General features: G+C 34.0%; 3 protein-coding genes and 1 non-coding gene across 7 annotated transcripts; 2 read left to right on the top strand and 2 right to left on the bottom strand.

The window, feature by feature from the left end:
• Positions 1-197: 197 nt before the first annotated feature.
• Positions 198-6405, bottom strand: LOC103494085 (inorganic pyrophosphatase TTM1). 3 transcript variants are annotated; one of them, XM_008455111.3, is made up of 12 exons: positions 5759-6405; positions 5017-5377; positions 4381-4495; positions 3897-4092; positions 3700-3813; positions 3436-3609; positions 2938-3132; positions 2021-2143; positions 1833-1945; positions 1360-1483; positions 559-834; positions 198-468 (listed from the first exon to the last, which is right to left on the bottom strand). In XM_008455111.3, the coding sequence occupies exons 2-12, from the start codon at positions 5354-5356 to the stop codon at positions 250-252; spliced, it is 1989 nt and encodes a 662-aa protein (XP_008453333.1). In that variant the 5' UTR covers positions 5357-5377; positions 5759-6405; the 3' UTR covers positions 198-249. The 3 variants fall into 3 exon arrangements, with proteins under 3 accessions (XP_008453333.1, XP_050937002.1, XP_008453334.1); XM_051081045.1 differs by lacking the exon at positions 5759-6405 and adding an exon at positions 4777-4904 and having other exon boundaries at positions 5017-5147; XM_008455112.3 differs by lacking the exons at positions 5017-5377; positions 5759-6405 and adding an exon at positions 4777-5002.
• Positions 6406-8629: 2224 nt separating this feature from the next.
• Positions 8630-8701, bottom strand: TRNAG-UCC (transfer RNA glycine (anticodon UCC)). The gene has a single exon. It is a non-coding gene; the product is annotated as a tRNA-Gly (tRNA).
• Positions 8702-8806: 105 nt separating this feature from the next.
• On the top strand, positions 8807-13021 carry LOC103494084 (agmatine deiminase). 2 transcript variants are annotated; one of them, XM_008455110.3, is made up of 10 exons: positions 8807-9118; positions 9461-9574; positions 9662-9751; positions 9830-9914; positions 10223-10278; positions 10366-10444; positions 10833-10967; positions 11172-11404; positions 11898-12056; positions 12667-13021. In XM_008455110.3, the coding sequence occupies exons 1-10, from the start codon at positions 9032-9034 to the stop codon at positions 12772-12774; spliced, it is 1146 nt and encodes a 381-aa protein (XP_008453332.1). In that variant the 5' UTR covers positions 8807-9031; the 3' UTR covers positions 12775-13021. The 2 variants fall into 2 exon arrangements, with proteins under 2 accessions (XP_008453332.1, XP_050937003.1); XM_051081046.1 differs by having other exon boundaries at positions 8813-9118; positions 9442-9574.
• Positions 13022-14905: 1884 nt separating this feature from the next.
• LOC103494081 (uncharacterized) lies at positions 14906-18967 on the top strand. The gene is made up of 6 exons (XM_008455107.3): positions 14906-15435; positions 16460-16602; positions 17049-17192; positions 17444-17629; positions 17785-17909; positions 18300-18967. The coding sequence occupies exons 1-6, from the start codon at positions 15219-15221 to the stop codon at positions 18523-18525; spliced, it is 1041 nt and encodes a 346-aa protein (XP_008453329.1). The 5' UTR covers positions 14906-15218; the 3' UTR covers positions 18526-18967.
• The last annotated feature ends 921 nt before the right edge of the window (positions 18968-19888 follow it).

The raw sequence follows: 19888 nt of genomic DNA on the forward strand, positions 1-19888 counted from the left end.
GTGCTCGTAACATTACAATTTATAGCATTTATCATACGACTCCAATTTAATAACTAATTGTATGTTCTAGAATTTTGACGGTATATTTTTATATTATTGAATTCAAGGTTCAATCTTAAATAAATTATCAATTTAGTCCTATTGTGTTTTTTACGACACCAAACACATTAACTAATACCTACTAGATGAGTACTAGATTATACAGAATTTGTCATCATTTTCAAACCAATCTGTGTCAATCATATCGAATTATTTACGAGAAGTCATGCTCTTGAACAAGAGTAAACCTACACTACCAATTGCAAGTGTTAGCAAAACTGGGGTGCTGATGGATCCAAGATCAGTAATCCTCCACCTCCCCTCATCTTTTTCCCGACGACTCCTTTCACTCGAGTGCTCTCGGAGAAGATTGCTCAAATTGTCAACTTGGAGAATAATCTGACGTTGCGCTCGTTGTATGTTTTGTATCTAGATAAGTGTTAAAGGGAAGCACAAAAATCAAACTTCCTCAGCTTGAATACTAAACCCATAGAAGAAAACAAGTGATAAGCAAAATACCTCTTCTAGCAAGGGAGACTCCTTGGCTAATTGGGAGGACGATGAAGAATGAGGGAGTAGCGATCCGGTTAAGGCACCATTGCTCAAGCCGGATATGAAAATTGAAGTTGCCCCAGAGCCGTTGTTACACGCATCGGATTGTGAAACCAAGTTTTGCTGACTAGCAGAAACTTTTCTGGTACATATCTTGGAGTTCAGCTCTTCAATTCGAGTTGTGAATTCATCCATTCTCTCACTGAGGGTAGAAATTTGTTCTGAAAGTTGAGTAATAGCTCCCTGAAAGATTTTGAGATCGATCAGAATATTCAGCTAAGAACTGCCTTTACCATTTAGAAATATTGTCAATCAAGAAACTAAATCAATATCTATCTCTTCTTTGAGTCAAAAGCTTTAACTAACACATTCATCCTTTATTTATGGCTGATCAAATTGCACTCTGATATTCAATCGTTTGATTCATAGTTCTTTGTCACTATGTTCTAGAAATGATGAAATGACATTCAATTTACTGTTAAGTCATCGTCTTTCCATATTTTCACAATGGTGGGATTTTGTTCGCTTCTAAGTCTACAACGCTTAAAAAATTGAGGTCGTTAAAGCTCTTAGATTTTGCCAAAAAGATATCCTATTAAGTAATAGAACTAAAAAGCCTTAGACAGATAGAGAAGTTTTTCGACGAATAACAAGATCCATTATCTTCCTCCACTATCCTATTTCGTCTTCTTTACAAGCAAAAAAAAAAAACAATGAAAGTATATAAACCACGTGAATAAGATTATGTTGATGCAGAAAAACATTTACCTGGTTAGAGACTACTGCAGGGGAATCTGGAGCCCTCACATCAAATCTCCTATTATTAACAGCAAGCTTTGTAAGCTTTGACAAGGTCTTGTCCCTCCGATTTGAAAATGATTGTGATAAGCCACTAGAAATGATGTCGAATATAAATAAGGATCCAAAATATGTAAATTAAGCACTTCAAGTATCATTCCATAAGAATCAAATGAACAAGTAAACATCTTCACTTTTCAATGCTGCACCAATAAGATAAGCCTAAATTTGTACAGAACTACAGTGAAGCTATGTTTCTTAGATATAATATTACATTATACATATAGATAAATAGATGCATATATATCTAACTACATGAGCGATCACACCCTTTGATCAACCAGAGATTATTTTCAACCAACTTTATATTAGATCTTTTTGTTTATCTCAATTTTCTAAGTTTCTAATAAGTACGTCCAACAGTTGCAAAAGTAGAATGGTACCGGTTAAGGTACTTATTTCTCCTATCTGCAGAAGCTCGGGAAAGTGCCTCCTTTGGACTTGAAAGTGACTCATCGTCTATGCTGAGTTTGGTTTTTAAATCATCTGGCAAGGCCTACAAATGATCCCATCAGACTTACTGCAGGTAACAATCTGCTTAATCTTTTGCCTTGAATTGCAAATATCTTACCATAACATCATTAACAAGCTTCTCTAACTGTATCTGTTCAATATAAGTTCGAGGGATATAGGAACCATCCAAACCCAACTGCTCAGCAACGCATTTAACATGCACCCGATCTTTTCCTTGCACCTTTATCCAACATTCAGCAAGTTAGTTGTATACGTGGTACTGTCATACTTGTGTGACTGAAAATTTTGGCTAATAGCAGATAATCATGCAAGTCACTCCTTTAGTTATTGGGGAAAAAAGAAGTAACTAACTATTGGGGAAAAAACTAGTAAGTAACTAAAATCAGATACTTGGAGGGTTAAAAATTGCCCCATTTTAATATATCTCATATCTAGGAGTTTAATATCTACAAATGGAAAAGGAAAAAAACCTTTCCTACATGGTTCGGGGTTTTCTTTTAATTAAAAAATGATATTTTTGGCATCTTTCTCAATTTACATGTTCAAAGAAACGTATACAAAAGTCATACTTTAAAGATCAAACTCAAATCGTCCAACGGCAAGGACCAAAATCCTATTTTTCTTCTAAGGTAGGAAATGGGACTTTTAATAAACAGAGGAATCGGCAGAAAACAGGATAAAAGTTAAGATGCCTAACTCCTTAATAAAAGAAAAAGAAAGATAAAGAAGCTCGTGAAACCTATATAACTAATGTGGAATCCCTTCACAATGGAACTAATGTAGAAAGAAAGCTATAGGTTATTTTTTTTCTTTTCCTTTCATCAAACTGGAAGAACCCCTCCCAAACAGACGATCTAAACACAGCATGAGAGGACTTTATACAGAACGGAAAAAGTAGTGTTGATGCACAAAAATTTAAAACATAACAATGTCCTTTCATCAAGAGATAAACTGTACTGCAGAAACAGTCAGACTACTATCTAAAGCAGCATGGATAATGAATACACAATGTACCTGAATGTATTTTCGGTTAAGTTGCTCCAACCAATCGATCTTTATACACACCTTATCATCAGAGAATATGTGGCTGCTTCTTTTAAGTATAGTTGCAATTGTGTATCCAAGTGCCATAAGCCCTCCAAGAAGGCGCACACTAACTTCGAAAGTTATTCTAGGTGAAATTATGAATGGAATATCTGTAACCCACTCCTGAAGAAAAGGAGAGAGAAATAATATATGTCAATATGAGCAGCTAATAGGTAGCTCATTAACAAAAAAAGTAAAAAGAATAAAAGTACTGATATGCAATGCAACTTTCCTCATCTTTTTAATTATTTTCCATGGAAGTTCATATTAACTGATCAAATAAACAAATAAAAATAAGGGAAACAAAAAAGAGATTAAAGTTTCTGATGTGGCATGTGCATCCAGACTCAGACCTGCATAAATACGCATGGACTACAGAATATATAGCTCAAAGGAACTCAGTTATATAGCTTTAGTTAATATGACCTCAAACATGAGATTGTATTTTCCATCCCTATTCCTCATCCTCAGATAGGATTGACACACTTCAGGATCTTCACCAGGAGGTAGAAGATAAATGTCATAAGTTTCCTCAGTAGACTCCTTGTGATTTTCAGATATAACAGCCTTAATTTGATCCACAGCTACTGCTTTCGTTGACTGTAACCAGAAGATGAACCCAACTCATGAAGACTACAAGTCATAATTTCAAGGAGAACTGTTAAAGTTGAAGCAGTGAACCACTTAAACCTTAAGAATGTAAGTAGGATTCTGGAAACCAGTAAAGGGATTGAATTTGTTAATAATTCTTATATGGGCGGTCTGAAGATCTGGCTCAATAAAAGCTTTATACATTGGATAAACCTGCATCCAGAAAAATTTATATGAACCACCAGCAACAATTTTATTGCACGTGATTGATGACAAAACCAACATTTGGGAAATACCGTTTCAGAAACTTGATGTATTATTTCTTCTGGCTCTTGGCCAGCTCGTTGAATATCTCGTAATACCCTTTTCACTAAGTCAAAATGAACACCACCAGTGACCGATACACGAAGATCTAACAACGGACGTAATTTTTCACTTAAAGCATAGATGCCCTCAATAATGACAATCCGTGACTCGGGAACTTCAAGAATCCTGTTAGTAGCCATTAAAACTGAGAAGGTTAAACGGTAAAAGAGAACAAAATAAACCCTAAGAGTAAAGGGACTATCTAGATTCGCAATCGTTGAGAGAGAAACTACAACTTTAAAAGATTAGTGTAAGATGCAAGAAGTTATACCTCTAACCACCCTTTTTTCATGTCCAATCTGACTACAAGACCCAACGATTCATGGTATGACATAGTGACCGAGTAAATTTCAAGCAATACAGTTTTCAGCTGCAGAAATGCTGAATAAAACAAAGCCTAAATTGACACATTACCTGTAGCCCACGCGACTACTTGTCTTGAAGTCATAAATAGGAACTTGGACAGATTTTCCTTCTCTTAAACCATTAATATTTTCCAGCAATGTATCATAATCCGTTAGACGTGGGTCTGATGTAAAAAAGGTCATCAGAGATTCCAGTGACTTGAATAGCAAGAAGTAATTGACAAGCATACTAGCTAAAAGGAACGCAAGAAAAACATAAATGACTATTATAAATTAGAACTAGGAATGAAAGTTGTTTATAGTACGTTCATTACACTACAAAGGTGAATTACAAAATATTTGGTATAAATGAAATGTCTTCTTCAAGGTAATCGATAATGTCCATATATATGCATAACCATGACTGCCTACGAGGAAAATTATAAATGCAGGCTAAAAAACTTACGAGAAGCTTGTGTCTCCATGAATTTGTAGATGGCAATGGAAAATTACATGTTTCCCAGCCACCTCTCTTTGGAGAACAGAAAAACAAAGTAATCATCAAAGCTTGTGAAAGTGTTAAGTACTGAAACACTTCAGACCGGTGTCACAGAGTTGTAAGCCAAAGGTATAACATTCAGTGCAATCATACTGTTAAAATTTTTACCAAATTGAGATAATGAATGATTAGTTAATGAAATAATACCATCAAAATTGCCATCGATGATACGACTGGAATCATTGTAGTTATCCATCGTGATAACAGCAATGCTGGGAATAAAGTTAAGCACCTTCTCAGTAAATACAGTCTTCCCAGCTCCAGAGGGCCCTGCCACTCCTACTAGAATTATCCCATCGTTCTTTTGAGACAACAACTGGCACGCACGTATTACAATGAAAAAACCTTTCTCAAATGAAAGAGGATCCTGAATCGGAAGGATCTCATATCGATTTGAGTCCTTCTTCTTAACTAACTGAACTTGATCTCGCAAAAGGCCAGAACGCTTCCGAGGTGATTCAATGCTAGGAGACGTATCTTGAGCCATTTAAAACTTCTTTTCTGTTTGCTGCAGAGAGACAAGTACAGAAGCTAGAGCTAAATGCACTTCTTAAATAAGGAGAACCAATTTAACACAAGCTCCATTTTGACCAATAGTATACAAAACAAAACTCATTATTGTGCACCATAAAGACGGTGTGAAGCAGGCAGCCCATAGGCCACAGCTAAGACGTTACAAAAAGCACCTTTCAGAACAAACAGTATAAAGAGTACAAAATTTGACACATAAGGAAGAAAATAACAACACAAACCCTGAAATTTTACGCATAGCCAGAACCCAAATTCAACATAAAATATGAATCGGAGTCCAAACAACACATGATACACAGATTAACACAACTTTACCCCATAAAACAGAAACAAAACAGAAACAAAACAGCAAGCAAACCTTATGGAAGAAAGAACAAGAACTATTCTCAGTAACGATAGTTATCGCTGTAGATTTTCTGTAGCTCCTGCCTGGTTTCTGAAAATCAAACGAATGGCAAAGCACTAATTTTTGGATATTTTCAAGTGGGCTATTCACCTTTTCGTAAATGGGTGTTCTTTTTTTGTGAACATAAATGGTGGGGCGTCTGAATGAAAGGACATGTGGTCCGATACTTTGAACTAATGGGTGTCAAGGAGCGGGAACATCAAATCGAACTTGGTGGTTAAAAAGGAACAAACAGATTAAAAGCAAATTGAAGAGGGTACTAGGATAAGATTGAGAAGAAGCGTAATATCACCGCGATCGACTGGACAAAAGGAAGACAGGTGGAGAAAGTTACAAAGGAATTGAATGCGTTGTTGTGAGTGATTCGCACAGACTTTTCCCCTCTCTTTGTAGGAATAGGGGGTTAATCCTTTAGCCCCATCATGTGTGAGATGCCGATGCAATTGCCAAATGCAGGTAAAAAATGGAAGCGAGGATGAGAAAAACATTACCCAAATTTCACAACTGTTGGGATTTGCAAAAGGGAAGATTGTCACTCGAAGATGGTGGAATAAAATGACAGCAGGAGGATGATCGAGAAGGTTTTGAAAATGGATGGAATCGAATGAAAAAGGTATAACGATCACAGTTTGGAAGCTACGCGTGGGCCTATCGTCAAACATAAATATGGAAAGTTAACCTGCCTATCCTGTTTTCATAAAAGTTTACAAAAAAAATAGCAAAAAAAAAAAATTATGGTAATAAATTTTATGTTATTATATTTTACTAAAATAGCTATTCGATTTATCTAATTATTTATCATATTTTTGTAATGTGAAAAAAAAAATGTCTTATGAGCTATTCTTTTAATTTGTTTGTTCAAACTTTCTAAAAAAATCACTACCAAAATATTACTCATAATATATAGGTATATTTTCAAATATTTTAAATAAATAGAAAATAAAAGTAAATTATTTACAACAAAATCGCTAAAAGACAAAATTTACAACACTTAAAGAGGTTTTGATTTTTTTCTCTTAAATAACGAATGTGATATCTTTCCAAATGTGAAGTCTGTATAAAATCTTTAATTTCAAAAATTACTTTATCTAATTTTCATAATTGTTCGATATACTTTTTTTTCCTCTAATTTTTTTATGTTCGTTAGATTTCTCACACAGAGTCTTCTCCACCACAAACAATAGATCAATCTTCATCATCAATTTAAAATTGCAAAAATGAAGTACTCGACTTAAAATTGACTAGGATTTCAAGTTACCAATATGTTAAAATAAATATAGAATATGGTATAGGTGATGTAGGTAGATATTGTACCATAACTAATCATTCTCATTTGTTTTTTCTTCTAAATATCTCCCGTTATGAATGATAAAATCAAATGCATTTATTTTTCAAATAATTGCTTTATTCATTTATTTCGGTTTTCGTATCTTTTTATGGTATAGTATTTACTATATAAAACAATTTCGGATTCGGAAAAAATCCACATGTCCATTATCTAACCTTGCTCTATCATCTTCTCTCTATTGAGTAAACCCTTCCTTTGAATTCACAAAGGATGGTAGTCAATATCTAATGTTATTCTTTTAATTATTTTTCCGTCTCTAATCATTTTCTTTATCAAAATTCTTTGTTGTGGTTGTCTCTCTATATTATGAAATGTTTTCAATATGATTACCTTATGTTCGTATTCGTTCATTCTTTTAGCACGAGCATGACTTGGTCAACTTGCGTATTTTGAATGAAGTGAATATAAATTTAAGGAAATAATATTGATTACGAATTCTTAATTTAGATCGTCGCATGACATAAACAGCTTTAAACCAAAGACAGAATAAAAGGATTAACATAGACAAATAATTATTAGAATTACTTTAAAAGGCGGCTATCGAAATTCTTGGATTGTTTTTTTCCACCATGCTTTCTAAACTAAATAAATAACTCTCTCTTAACCCTCTTGTAATTGAAACCTCTTCCTCTACTTCATCAAACAATCTCGAAATTAATTATGAGAATTCAGAGAAAACTTTATCCAAATAGCCGACTAAGAATCATTTATCTTGCATTGAGAATATATTTTAAAATTGGTCTATTTCTAGGCTTAAATCAAAAGAGATCTAAACTCATACATTTTTTTCTTTTCAATTTTAGAGACAAGGACGTGGTAAGGATTTCAAAAGACAATAGTATGGTAAGTGAAGACTTTTCGAAATACTGTCTTCTTGCAAATGAAAACATCGAAATACGTCGAAGACATAATTATAGATATTCATATATATATATAGGATGTATTCAAGTTTCCATAAAATCTCTCTTTAGGACATGATTAGATGTACCAATCTACGTAGCTCTAAGATATACAAAGTATTTAAACTTCTCCAATTTATTATTAGGGATCGTTAAATCTAATACAGAGAACGGTCTATTTCACCTGCAAATTAACCATAATAACCATCTTCTACTATCTAAATATTTTTTTTTATACTCTCTAGTTTTCAAAACTTTACTTGTTAGTTGTACTTCATATCTTATTTTTGTACGTTTATTTACTATTTTACATATATACTTTCTTATATTTTTGCTATCACTTTACTAATTCATCCTCAACTGCTTTCTCAAGACACGTGACAAATTGATAGCTTTAATAATTAGTTTTGACCTAATTTATAAATAAATAAATACACAAATAAAAAAATAGAAAACCTATTTTACAAATAAATAAATACAAAAATAGATAAGAGATTTTTTCAAAAATAAAAACGTAAATGTAACAATTTATAAATAAATTAACACGTAATAAAGAAAAATAGCGAAAATTAAATATGCGTTTGCCGGGAGTCGAACCCGGGTCTATTGCTTGGAAGGCAATTATCCTAACCGTTGGACTACAAACGCAACTGTTGAAGATAAAAGCAAGCATATAATGTTATATTCTTAGCTTCGTTTTTTTTCCAACTTTATGTCATACTAAAAAGTGATTTCCACCAAAGTTGATTCCTTGGAGAAGTTATTATGGTCGAACCAAAGAAGAAAGAAACTTTCCTTCATCACGACTCTATGCCACTCTGCCATCTACCTCGTGGTCCACTGGTCATGTCCGTGCATGCCTTTTTCTCGTGTCTCAGCTGACAAATTTGGACCCATCAACACATAAATTCCCCTACTCGATTGCCATTCATCGGAGTTGAAACCAGAGGAGGTAGAAGGACAGCATATTGCCCGCACATGGATTTGGAGGGACACCCATCGCTTCTTCACTTTCATATGCCTGCTGAGTGGGAACCCCATTCCCAATGTTGGTTGGGTTGGCCTGTAAGCTTCTTCTATTGCTTTCCTTCTCAGTTCTCATTCATTCCCTCTTTATATTCTATTTCGATTCTCACTTTTCCATTTCGCTCCCCTTCTGTTTTTTTTTTTTTTTTTTTTTCTTTCTGATTTTTTGCGAGTTCTTTGGCTGCATCTTGTAGTTGGTGGTGATCTTTTTCGTTTTTTGTGGGTTTTCTCCCTTATTAGTTTGTCCAATCGCAAATTAGAACCCCATTCAAGTTTGAAGGTTTCTTTAACAAACCACAAAAACCCATGAATTTGTCACTCTAATTTAAACAATGGATTGAGCGCTTCATTACTATGCGTAGTTTTCCTGTGAAATTACAGGAACGGCCTGATAATTGGAGGGATAATGCAGTCCATGGACAACGAGTATTTGTTAAGGTGGCATCTGCAATCTCAAAGTTTGAATCTGTGACTGTCTGCGCTAGTGCCTCCCAGGTATTTGTAGAAAAAAATGTTTCAATCGATTATGTACTAATATCTCCTCCTCGAGGTGTTTGAAAATTTACATTCGTTATATTCCAGTGGGAGAATGCACGCAGTCAGCTGCCGGCAAATATTAGGGTCGTTGAGATGGGAATGAATGACTGCTGGTTCCGCGATACTGGACCCACGGTAGGTTTCTTCTTTCTTAATGATTTTTGGATCAACCTCATTTAGCTTTCTAATTGCCAATAATTCTCTATTGCATAGTTTGTTGTAAGGAAAAGCATTTCCAATTCTGGTTCAGCAGTGGAATCTGTTGCAGGAATTGATTGGAACTTCAATAGTTGGGGAGGTAAGGCTGTAGATATGTAAATATGGTATGTACTATGATAAAAGTAATAGAATGTTTATAGCTTTGTGGTTTATTCCTGCTGCGGGCAATCAAAGTGATGTTGCCGTGAACCATTTTCCTGTAGGGCTCTTAAATAATCGCCAGTTTTACCTGGGGTAATAACTCATCATGAGAAGTCATTTAGAAAGTCACATTTTCTTAAAGAGAGTGGCAGTACCTGTGGTGAAATTTCTATCATACGAGTGTTCTTTAACTGTCATTCTTGTTGTTTTCTTGAAATGGAATCTCTCTTGGCCTTGGCTTTGTAGGTGTCGAGGATGGTTGTTATGCTGATTGGAGTCTTGATCTTCAAGTTGCAAGGAAGGTTAGTGTGTATTCTTCTCTCTGGCTCCCTCTTCATCCCTGCATATTGTTGATTTTTTCTTTTGACCCCCTTTATGATTTAGTGCAGATCCTGGATATTGAGAGACTTCCTAGGTTTCCTAACACAATCATTCTTGAAGGTGGATCTATCCATGTAGATGGAGAAGGTAACAATATCTTCTAGTTGGATTGTGTTGTCATTTTCTCTCTCTTATTCGAGCAAATCGTATGACCTAGTTTCATCCACTAAGCAAGTAAGACTTTGCACCTTAGTAAAGAACTAGTTATTAAAATAGACACAACACAATATCATGTCAAATTTATGTCTGTCCTCCTTTTTACAAATGTAGAACCAACACACAATTTCTCAATTGAATGTACCCCTTCTCTAGGATATGGAGTAATGTGTATGGCGTGTTACAACCTCCCTTCCCTGCTTTCCTATACCATGCCTACTGCACTACAAGTGTGGGATCGAGATACTTTTACCTCATTTACAACCGTGTTGTTATATTGAATTTAGTGAATACAACATATTTTTCCTTTTTTCTCTAGGGACTTGTCTGACCACAGAGGAGTGTCTCTTGAATAAAAACAGAAATCCACATCTGTCAAAGGGTCAGATAGAGGATATACTGAAGGCATATCTTGGGGTGAAGAAGATCATTTGGCTGCCTCGTGGACTATATGGTACTTGACCTGCATTTTTGCTAGACTAGGTTCTGTAGTTTTAACAACATCTATATAAGATCTCTACTTTAAGTTCATTTTCAATTTCTTCACGGTCTGTTTTAGTGTTTTTAAGTGGGGGTAAGCTTCGATTTTATTTGTTCTTTTGTGATATACCCGTTTGTTTGTCTATTTAGTTGCTTAATTCACTTCAAATGTTAACAGGCGATGATGATACAAATGGTCATATCGATAATATGTGTTGTTTTGCAAAGCCTGGAGTGGTTCTGTTATCTTGGACTGATGATCAAACAGATCCTCAGTATGAACGGTGTATAGAGGCATATTCTGTTCTCTCAGAAGTTACCGATGCAAAGGGTAGGAAATTGGACATAATAAAACTCCATGTGCCAGGGCCACTTCATTTGACAGATGAAGAGGCTGCAGGAATCGTTCAGGTAAAAAAATCAATGTCCTCAAGTTTCTCATTGTACATCCTTACCTCAAAAAAAAAAAAAAAAAAAAAAAAAAAACCTTTATTTTTTTGCCTGTATGTTTGCTTCCAATATAGAGTTTTAAGGAATCCCTTTACTATTTCCCTTCTTTCGTACATTTATATACACTTTTTAATGATATTAGGGGGATGACGTAGACTCGTTTGATCTCCTTTTACGATTTCCTCAATTATATTCTCGTTAGGATTCCCGTGTCTATGATATTATTTGACCATTCCCTTGTCCCTCTTTACTATTAAGTCAATCCTTCCATGATGATATTACTCTATTTCCCTTCAAACAAATAAAATGCTACGAGTGTACTCTTAGACAACAGAGTTTACATGGATTTAGAAGTTCAAAACTTTTAATTATGCAAGAGTTAGAAGTGAACCCACAGTCTCACAAGAGGTCGATCTCCTTCCTCTTAATGATTTTTGTCCTCTTTGAGTTACAGGATGGTGATGCTAAGCCACGACCTCCGGGTCTGAGACTGGCTGCCTCTTATGTAAACTTCTACATTGCTAATGGAGGAATTATTGCACCTCAATTTGGGGATCAGAAGTGGGATGATGAAGCAATCCGTGTACTAGCCGGAGCGTTTCCAAATCATGAAGTAATATTTAATGCATTCAATTTATCATACATTTGATAACATGTAGATAGATCAATTGTTGAAATTTTATACTATCCATGCTTAATTATCTTAATATTTTCTGGATAGATAAATACTCTTTAACCCTGCATTGAATGATATGGTAATGAATTTTTAAATTAACTATCAAATGAATAGCTAAGAAGTCATGAGTTCAATCCATGGTAACACCTTACCTAAAAATTAATTATTGTAGGATTAAGTGAGTTGTCCAGTGAAATTAGTTAAAGTACTCATATTATCACCTTGTACTTTTGGTTATTGACAAAAGAGTTGACACTGCTGCAAACAAAGAGGCCATAAGAGGTCATCAAGAATCATTCCCACATTGTTGTATCACTTTATGCTGATCTACTTATGCGACGAGCTAATCACCGGCGCATTTTTGACCATGTTTATTGACAGATTATTGCTTATAACATCCCTAGATTATAACTGTATCATAAATGCAGCATCAATCTCCCTGCCCTATGTCATTTACTCACCGTTGTGTTGGTAGTTTGAATATTGTACATTTTCCCTGAGGTGTTTCCATTTCTAACTAGTTATTTGCAATGTCCGATTGTTTCAGATAGTTGGAGTTGAAGGTGCTAGAGAGATCGTATTGGGAGGTGGAAATATACACTGCATTACTCAACAACAACCAGCAATAACCTCTTCACTTCTAAAACAAGTCTGATTGGCAAAATAAGATGAACCATTCGAGTTGAATCAAAATTGACAACAAGGAAAGTAATTTCTTCTAGAAGTCGTGTGTCAATAGATAAACATGTCCAAGATAAGGTGCTTGAAGTTCTCTTAGATTGTATTTTATATTTTTAGAAGTGAAAGTTCAAAAGAGTTTAATATATTTTGTTGTAGTTCATTAGCTTAAATTTCACTTGATTCAACCTGATTTTAATTAATTTACAAACATGTTTATGTTATTATTTTGTGTCATTGTTAAGTTATACTCAGTCAAATGATATAGTATGCTATGCATATATTAGTTTTTAAGATGAATTAAATGTGTTTGTGATACTAAAATAGTATATTTATCGAAGTATGTATATATGTGTGTAAGTTTAAGAACCTCACTCCCTAATCAAACATTAAACATGTCTGATATGATTCATCTAACGCCATATTTACCTATTTGTAATAAAAATTGGTATAATTATAATTACATTTTATTAATAGGTCAATCGTAGTTGATCGCAATTGCAAATATAATTGAATTACGTTTACTAAAAAAATGTGATTTTTGTCAATTTTATAATTACCGTGGATTAACCTATACCATATTGTAATGGTAACATAAAATGTAACTTTTTTTTTTCTTTCTAAAAGTATTATCCAAATGGTAACAATAACTGTACGACTTATTTTTTTGGACACAATCAGATTGATTGTCCCTTCACTCGTCAATTAAATTGCAGCTATTGTTTCCGTGTCTGAACGTAGGTCTCATGTGTCAATACATATGCTGACCGCAAATAAACAACACAAAACATAATTACATGAAGTCCTTTTTTAAAATACCCTTAATTCATTCTCATGAATTTAACTCTATTTTATAAATAGTTTTAGTATTTTACTATTTTTGAAAAACCTTCTTAAAATATTTATAAATATATAAACTTTATAAAATTTATCACAATAATATCGATAGATACCAATAGTTTGAAAATATTTTCTAAACACTTTTTTCATTTGAAATAATTTTGTTATTCAATAATTAATATTTGTTTGCTTTTTCTTTAGGAAAAAGAAATTAGCTGTCTATTTTATTTATTTATTTATTTATTTTTGTTCAATTTATTAAGTAAGTGAGTTTTCTTTGTTTACTTTAATAGATTGGGTCACACACTCAACTAAATTTAATGAACAAAACGGTACACTTTGTAATTCAATAACACATTTATTACCATTATTACTTTATTTTAACAAAAGTGTCGGTAAAGGATAATTTTTGGCTCATTCTTTTTCTTGCAATAAAGTTTCCTTATTTAATTTAATTCTCTTTTTTTTTTTGTGTGTGTAATGGTTTACTTTACTTCATTTAGTCATACATCTTAGTATAAAGAATGATATTGTGAGAATAGTTTCTTTCTTTTATTATTATTATTTATATATCTTAGTTCTTAAGCCAGAGAATCTTACATATGAACTAACAACTATTTTCTTGCTAACAATTTGATGAATGATTCATTGGGGATTGTTTAGCGACTTGTAATGGAATGAGCTTGCTTTGTAATATAATTAAAAATAATTGTGGATCGAGTTTTTTTATTCAATCTAACTCCATTTTTTACTGTTTTCACGTTTTACGATCTCATTTTTATTTCTTAGTCGATTGCTCGTACTTTCCAACACTTCTTTAATTATGTTTCAGTTTTTCAAACAACTCCCGAGTGAAATGACCAACCAACTATTAGACATTAGAAATAAGTTATTTTTTACAAAATTTAACTCACACAAAAAGTCTATACGATTTAAACTTGGGGCGTTTATAAAAGTCGTAAAATTTTTTATGATAATAGAACTCATATCACTACATTTTTTTTAAATTGCAAGAGTAGCAAATTTAAAAGCGGATAACCTTTTCATAGTCCTCTAGAGTTGTTTGATATATCTAATTGCTTGTTATATTTGTAATACGTAAAAAAAAATGAGGTATGAGCTGCTTTTTTTCTATATTTTTCTTGTCATCTGATACAATTTTCCAATTTTCAATCTATCAATAACCGTAAGTATCAATGTCATTAATAAACGCTAATGTAATGTCCACCATGGGACAGATTATGAAAATTCACCATATTCATAAACATTTTCACCAATTTTCCATAATTGTGCGAAAATAATACATATACAAATCTTTGTATGTGTGTGTGTCTATATATATATATATAGTAAATACGTTAATATAGTTAATTTGTAACTGTTTTTTTAGTATATAAAATAAGAAATTAGTATTAAGCTAACCCAATATGAAATTGAGCTAAAATCACACAACTTCACGGTTCTCATGAATTCAGGAGTTTCAGATCTCACTTCGGGAATCTGATTTTGACATTTCTCAGATTCAAAGGGCGGGATTTCGAATCCGCGGTGAGATCTGTATGTATTCAGATTGAACAAGAAATGGGTTGCACATTTTCTGGATTGAATGCTTTCTACGATGCTGTGAATAGCGGTGGTGATGTGTGGATCAATGAGAACAGATTCAGGATCGTTAGGCAGCTCGGTGAAGGTGGCTTTGCTTATGTCTTCCTTGTTAAGGAAGTGCTCGCTGATACATCTTCAGATGCTGTTCAAAGTGGTTTGCGCAAGAAATTCAAGGACTCTACTCATCTTTCTGGTTTCAACTTTCCTTTCCCTTTCACGCGAACACATTTCGCTAATTTTATTTTTTCTTTTTGAACTCCTTGATCTTCCAAATTCGATCTTGCATCGACATTTGTTGGTTGATTTCGAGCGAAGTTGGTTTGTTATGTGGTTTCGTGATATGGGTCGTTTGCGTTTGAATCTGAATATATTTCAGTTGTTTCTTCTTAATCTAGTATGATATTAGCACGGCTCTTTCGGTAATTTTTCCGGTTGACGTGAATGAATGATGAAGAAAGATTTCCTTTGACGACGCCCAATAATTTTGAAAACGAAGTTGTTCATGCCACTTATTGATTTAAGTTTCACATAGTAAATGTAAAGCTTAAGTTGTGATTTGAATTTCAATTTTGTTTGACCTTTATAGAGTTATAGAATGTTCTGCCTTCTTCTTCGCTTTCATATTGAATTCGATATGAAGAAAATGGGATTCACTGCCCTCTCTCTCTCTCTGTTCTTTGCGCCTTATCCTCCAAGCTATGGTCGGGTTGGCCAGTAAGTTGCTGTCATTACCATGTTATATGTTAGTTCTTAGATAGTTTCTTAAGTTCGGTATCTGCAGTGAATCAGTAATGTTTTAATATTACTAGTCTTACAGATACCTGTGCCCATCAAGAAATATATGTCATTGTACATGTATTTATAATGACTATTCACGCGCTCTCTCGCTTGTTCCAGATGTGAATGTTTAATTTATGAATATCTTCAGCTAAGAAAATTAGGTTCTACCATGATCTCTTCATGATTAATTTCTGGATAATCGCATCTTCATTTTTTGTTTTTAGCTCCAGCTTAAAAATAATTGACCAAAAATGTATATTGGAAATCCTTTTTGAACCAAGATTTAAAGATTTGGTTCTTCCTAGATAGAAGTGTTAATGTGGAAAATTTTGCTTCACATTGCATTCTAATGAAACATTGCATTCTAATGAAATACACTTTCAATTTCTTGGCTAGTCAACCAACTAAAACCAACTTTTGTTGCTTTATTTGCACAGATGATGGTTCCTATGCATTGAAAAAGGTGCTCATTCAGAATAATGAACAACTGGAATTGGTGAAAGAGGAGATTCGTGTTTCATCCCTGTTTAGTCATCCCAATCTACTTCCTCTTCTTGATCATGCTATAATAGCTACTAAGGTGATTGCCAAGCCTACGGACTAATAAAACTATATTTTTCTTTTTATGAGAGAAGCTGTAGTTTTCAAGATGTTCGATGCACATCCTTATTTCCACCCAGTTTCATGTGATCAACCCTACCTCTCCTTACTCTTTTACGAACATACAACTCCATATTTCTTGCACACATTGTGAATATTGCGTGGTTATAATTTGTTGATTCAAATGCGTTTATTGGCTTGAAAATGAAATTTATCCTTAGTTTACACTTCTTATGTTTTTAGTAAAATTTTGGTTATGGTCTGTCTTAATTTTTTATATGTCAGGTGGCATCTGTCCGTAGATGTACACTATTTGTGGTTATCTCTGCTATTTTTTGTGTCTTACTCTTAGTATAACCTCACTAAGTTAAAAAAAAATAGTAAAGCTGTTCGTAAAATATTTACTATTTTTGTATCAATGGTCAGCCTACCCAAGAACGATCTTGGAACCATGAAGCATACCTACTATTTCCAGTACATTTGGATGGAACGTTATTGGACAATGCAAAAACCATGAAAGGAAAAAAGGAGTTCTTCTCAACATCTGATGTTTTGCAAATATTTCGACAGGTAATTAGGAGTTTGAAACTTCTTATGGAATTCTTCTTCAAATAATTTCTCATCTCATTTAACTTCTGTAGGAATTGCCTTAGTTGCATTAGTTCATTCCAGAATGTTAGTTTTGTCATTCTGTTCATCTGTTTCGATTTTCCATTTCCGTTTTTCTTCTTCTTCCCTCTTCTCCAAATCCCAAGTGATTCTGGTGTCATCTGAGCTTTGTAAAAGCCTGTTCTCTTACTGATTGAATAAACTGAACACAGCTATGTGCGGGTCTCAAGCACATGCACAATTTTGATCCACCATATGCACACAATGACATAAAGCCTGGTAATGTTCTCATAACTCGTAGAAAGGGCCAGCCTCCTCTTGCTATATTGATGGATTTTGGAAGTGCCCGACCTGCAAGGAGACAAATTAGCTCTCGTTCAGAAGCATTGCAGCTACAGGTTACCTCTATCGCCATTCTTTTTTCAAGTCCTCTACAGTTCAATTTGCACTGTTACCACGTGAAGCTTTGGAGATAAATGGGAACTGTTTGCACTTCACTCGAAAGTTTGAAAAAACATACATGAGCTGATAGTTAAGATAATTTGCTGTGTAGGAATGGGCATCTGAACATTGTTCTGCTCCTTTCCGGGCTCCTGAGTTGTGGGATTGTGCAAGCCATTCGGATGTCGACGAAAGAACTGATATTTGGTCTTTAGGATGCACGTTGTATGCAATAATGTGAGCACAAATTTTTTACCCTGAAATTGTGACAATTTTACTGATTTTGGAATTGTATGCACGTATCACAACTTATGTAAATACCTCCTGTGCACGATGCAATGCTAGAACTCTGTGTTCTCTGTCAACCCATCCTAATATTTCTCCGTCTCTTTTCTTTCTGTCTGTTATTTATACTAGAATAACTTTGGAGATGGCAGTTGGACCAACCGAGAAGAGTTTAAATCATGGATATAAGTGCCTTAATTATTTTTCTCCCATGATGATTCCCTATCAAACTCTCCCATTTCTTCATTTTTAGATTTAGATGGTGATTTCTGTGAGCCTATTCAACCAGTTATAACCAATTTTTTTCATTGCTATTGATCGTACACGTCTGCATATCAATAGGTATGGGGTATCTCCATTTGAATATGTGCTTGGCGAATCTGGAGGAAGCTTACAGTTAGCAATCGTAAATGTACAGATCAAGTGGCCGGCTGGACCAACTCCTCCATATCCCGAAGCTCTTCATCAGTTTGTGAAGTGGATGCTTCAGCCACAGGCTGCAGTACGTCCGCACATTGATGATATTGTAATTCATGTTGACAAGCTTATCTCAAAGTTCTCTAACTGAGACATAATGGAAATGAGGCAAACCTCAGATCCTTATTCTCGTTAGGAATTATATTACTTTGAGCTACCTGGCTTTTCATGGCTGACACACCTGGCATTACTTGCTGTGGAAATAAAGCAGGAGCTGTTCCTATTCCAATGTTATACAGTTAATCGTCATAGTTTTGGCAATTGTTCGATCTTCAATGTTCTTGGACTATCCATGGGAAATCATATAGTTCTAATATTTTTGTAATTTATACTACAGATTGTTCTCATCTTCTTGATTATAGTTGTAGAAAATGCACCATTGTGCTACCCACATAATTTATGTTTCTAGAAGCATATATTTGTCCTAAAAAGTTCCTTGAGCCTAATAATGTTCCCTAACATTAAATTATGATATTGTATGATTGTAAATTTGAATGGATGTTCCTTAATATATTATTCTGTTATGTAGCAAATATTCTTTCTTCAACGTTGCATCACATGGAATTTTGCGACAGGTCATTTGTGGTTCCACCATTCAGGCAATCATGGTTACATGATAGCCGCTGATGGACAGCTGAGGTCCCATATACTTGAATAATGAATTTGTCTTAAATGGATTGTTGATGTACAGGTCTCTATTGAGGACTTCAGGAACGTTCTTCAAGGATAACATATTTGATTAAAAGCTTCGTGTATCGAATATTACACATGAAAGAAGGCATCAATTCCTCAGAATTTTCACTGTTCTGCAACAAGATCAAGTGGGTAAAATATACTTTCTGTCTTGCTTTAGTTCCTTGCATATTGATTGCATTTTGCAAAGAATTTGTATTCTATAGAAAGGGGGGATGATTTCTTTTTATCATATTGATTTGACTGATCTTCAAAACTACTGCACATATAGGAATCAAATAAGAGATTAATTCTCCACTTCCCAGCCGCCCCCGTGTCTTTGGAAAGGTTCTGGATGCTATTTTTCACGGACAGAAAACTATTAGCCACTGCATACCTCTCCTGTTAGTTTACACTTTGACATCCAGATGAATAGAAAATAGATGTTTTAAATAGCTATTAGCAAATTTAGATATGCTTTTCAATTGCTTAACTTTGAAGAATTTTTTTGAATTAAGGGTTAATAAGAAGTGAAAATATAGTATTCATATATTTTAGTTTCTGTTAAAAATTCTCTTCAAACCTAACTAAATTCTGATCAATGTTTAGGATTCTTATCTTCTAGCATCGGTATCAATTTATTGCTTAGTTGGATACTTAGGTATAAATTGAGGTGAATTCCGTTTCTTAAGAACAAAGCAAGGGAGAGATGACAGTTATATGGAAAGAGTTCTTGCAATGGAACTCTCCCATCCCATATATCTTTGGAGGCCTTGCTGTTG

This window comes from Cucumis melo, chromosome 2, assembly GCF_025177605.1.
Source record: "Cucumis melo cultivar AY chromosome 2, USDA_Cmelo_AY_1.0, whole genome shotgun sequence".
NCBI lineage: Eukaryota > Viridiplantae > Streptophyta > Magnoliopsida > Cucurbitales > Cucurbitaceae > Cucumis > Cucumis melo.

Excerpts from the sequence above, each read along its gene's own strand:
- LOC103494085 (XM_008455111.3), bottom strand. The coding sequence starts at position 5,356 with ATGGCTCAAGATACGTCTCCTAGCATTGAATCACCTCGGAAGCGTTCT. Across the intron at positions 3,814-3,896 it reads TACATCAAGTTTCTGAAACG|GTTTATCCAATGTATAAAGC; the intron begins GTATTTCCCAAA and ends TTCTGGATGCAG. Across the intron at positions 2,144-2,937 it reads TTAACCGAAAATACATTCAG|GTGCAAGGAAAAGATCGGGT; the intron begins GTACATTGTGTA and ends TGTTGGATAAAG.
- LOC103494084 (XM_008455110.3), top strand. The coding sequence starts at position 9,032 with ATGGATTTGGAGGGACACCCATCGCTTCTTCACTTTCATATGCCTGCT. Across the intron at positions 9,915-10,222 it reads GAACTTCAATAGTTGGGGAG|GTGTCGAGGATGGTTGTTAT; the intron begins GTAAGGCTGTAG and ends TTGGCTTTGTAG. Across the intron at positions 12,057-12,666 it reads GAGCGTTTCCAAATCATGAA|ATAGTTGGAGTTGAAGGTGC; the intron begins GTAATATTTAAT and ends CGATTGTTTCAG.
- LOC103494081 (XM_008455107.3), top strand. The coding sequence starts at position 15,219 with ATGGGTTGCACATTTTCTGGATTGAATGCTTTCTACGATGCTGTGAAT. Across the intron at positions 15,436-16,459 it reads GGACTCTACTCATCTTTCTG|ATGATGGTTCCTATGCATTG; the intron begins GTTTCAACTTTC and ends TTATTTGCACAG. Across the intron at positions 17,910-18,299 it reads TGCACGTTGTATGCAATAAT|GTATGGGGTATCTCCATTTG; the intron begins GTGAGCACAAAT and ends GCATATCAATAG.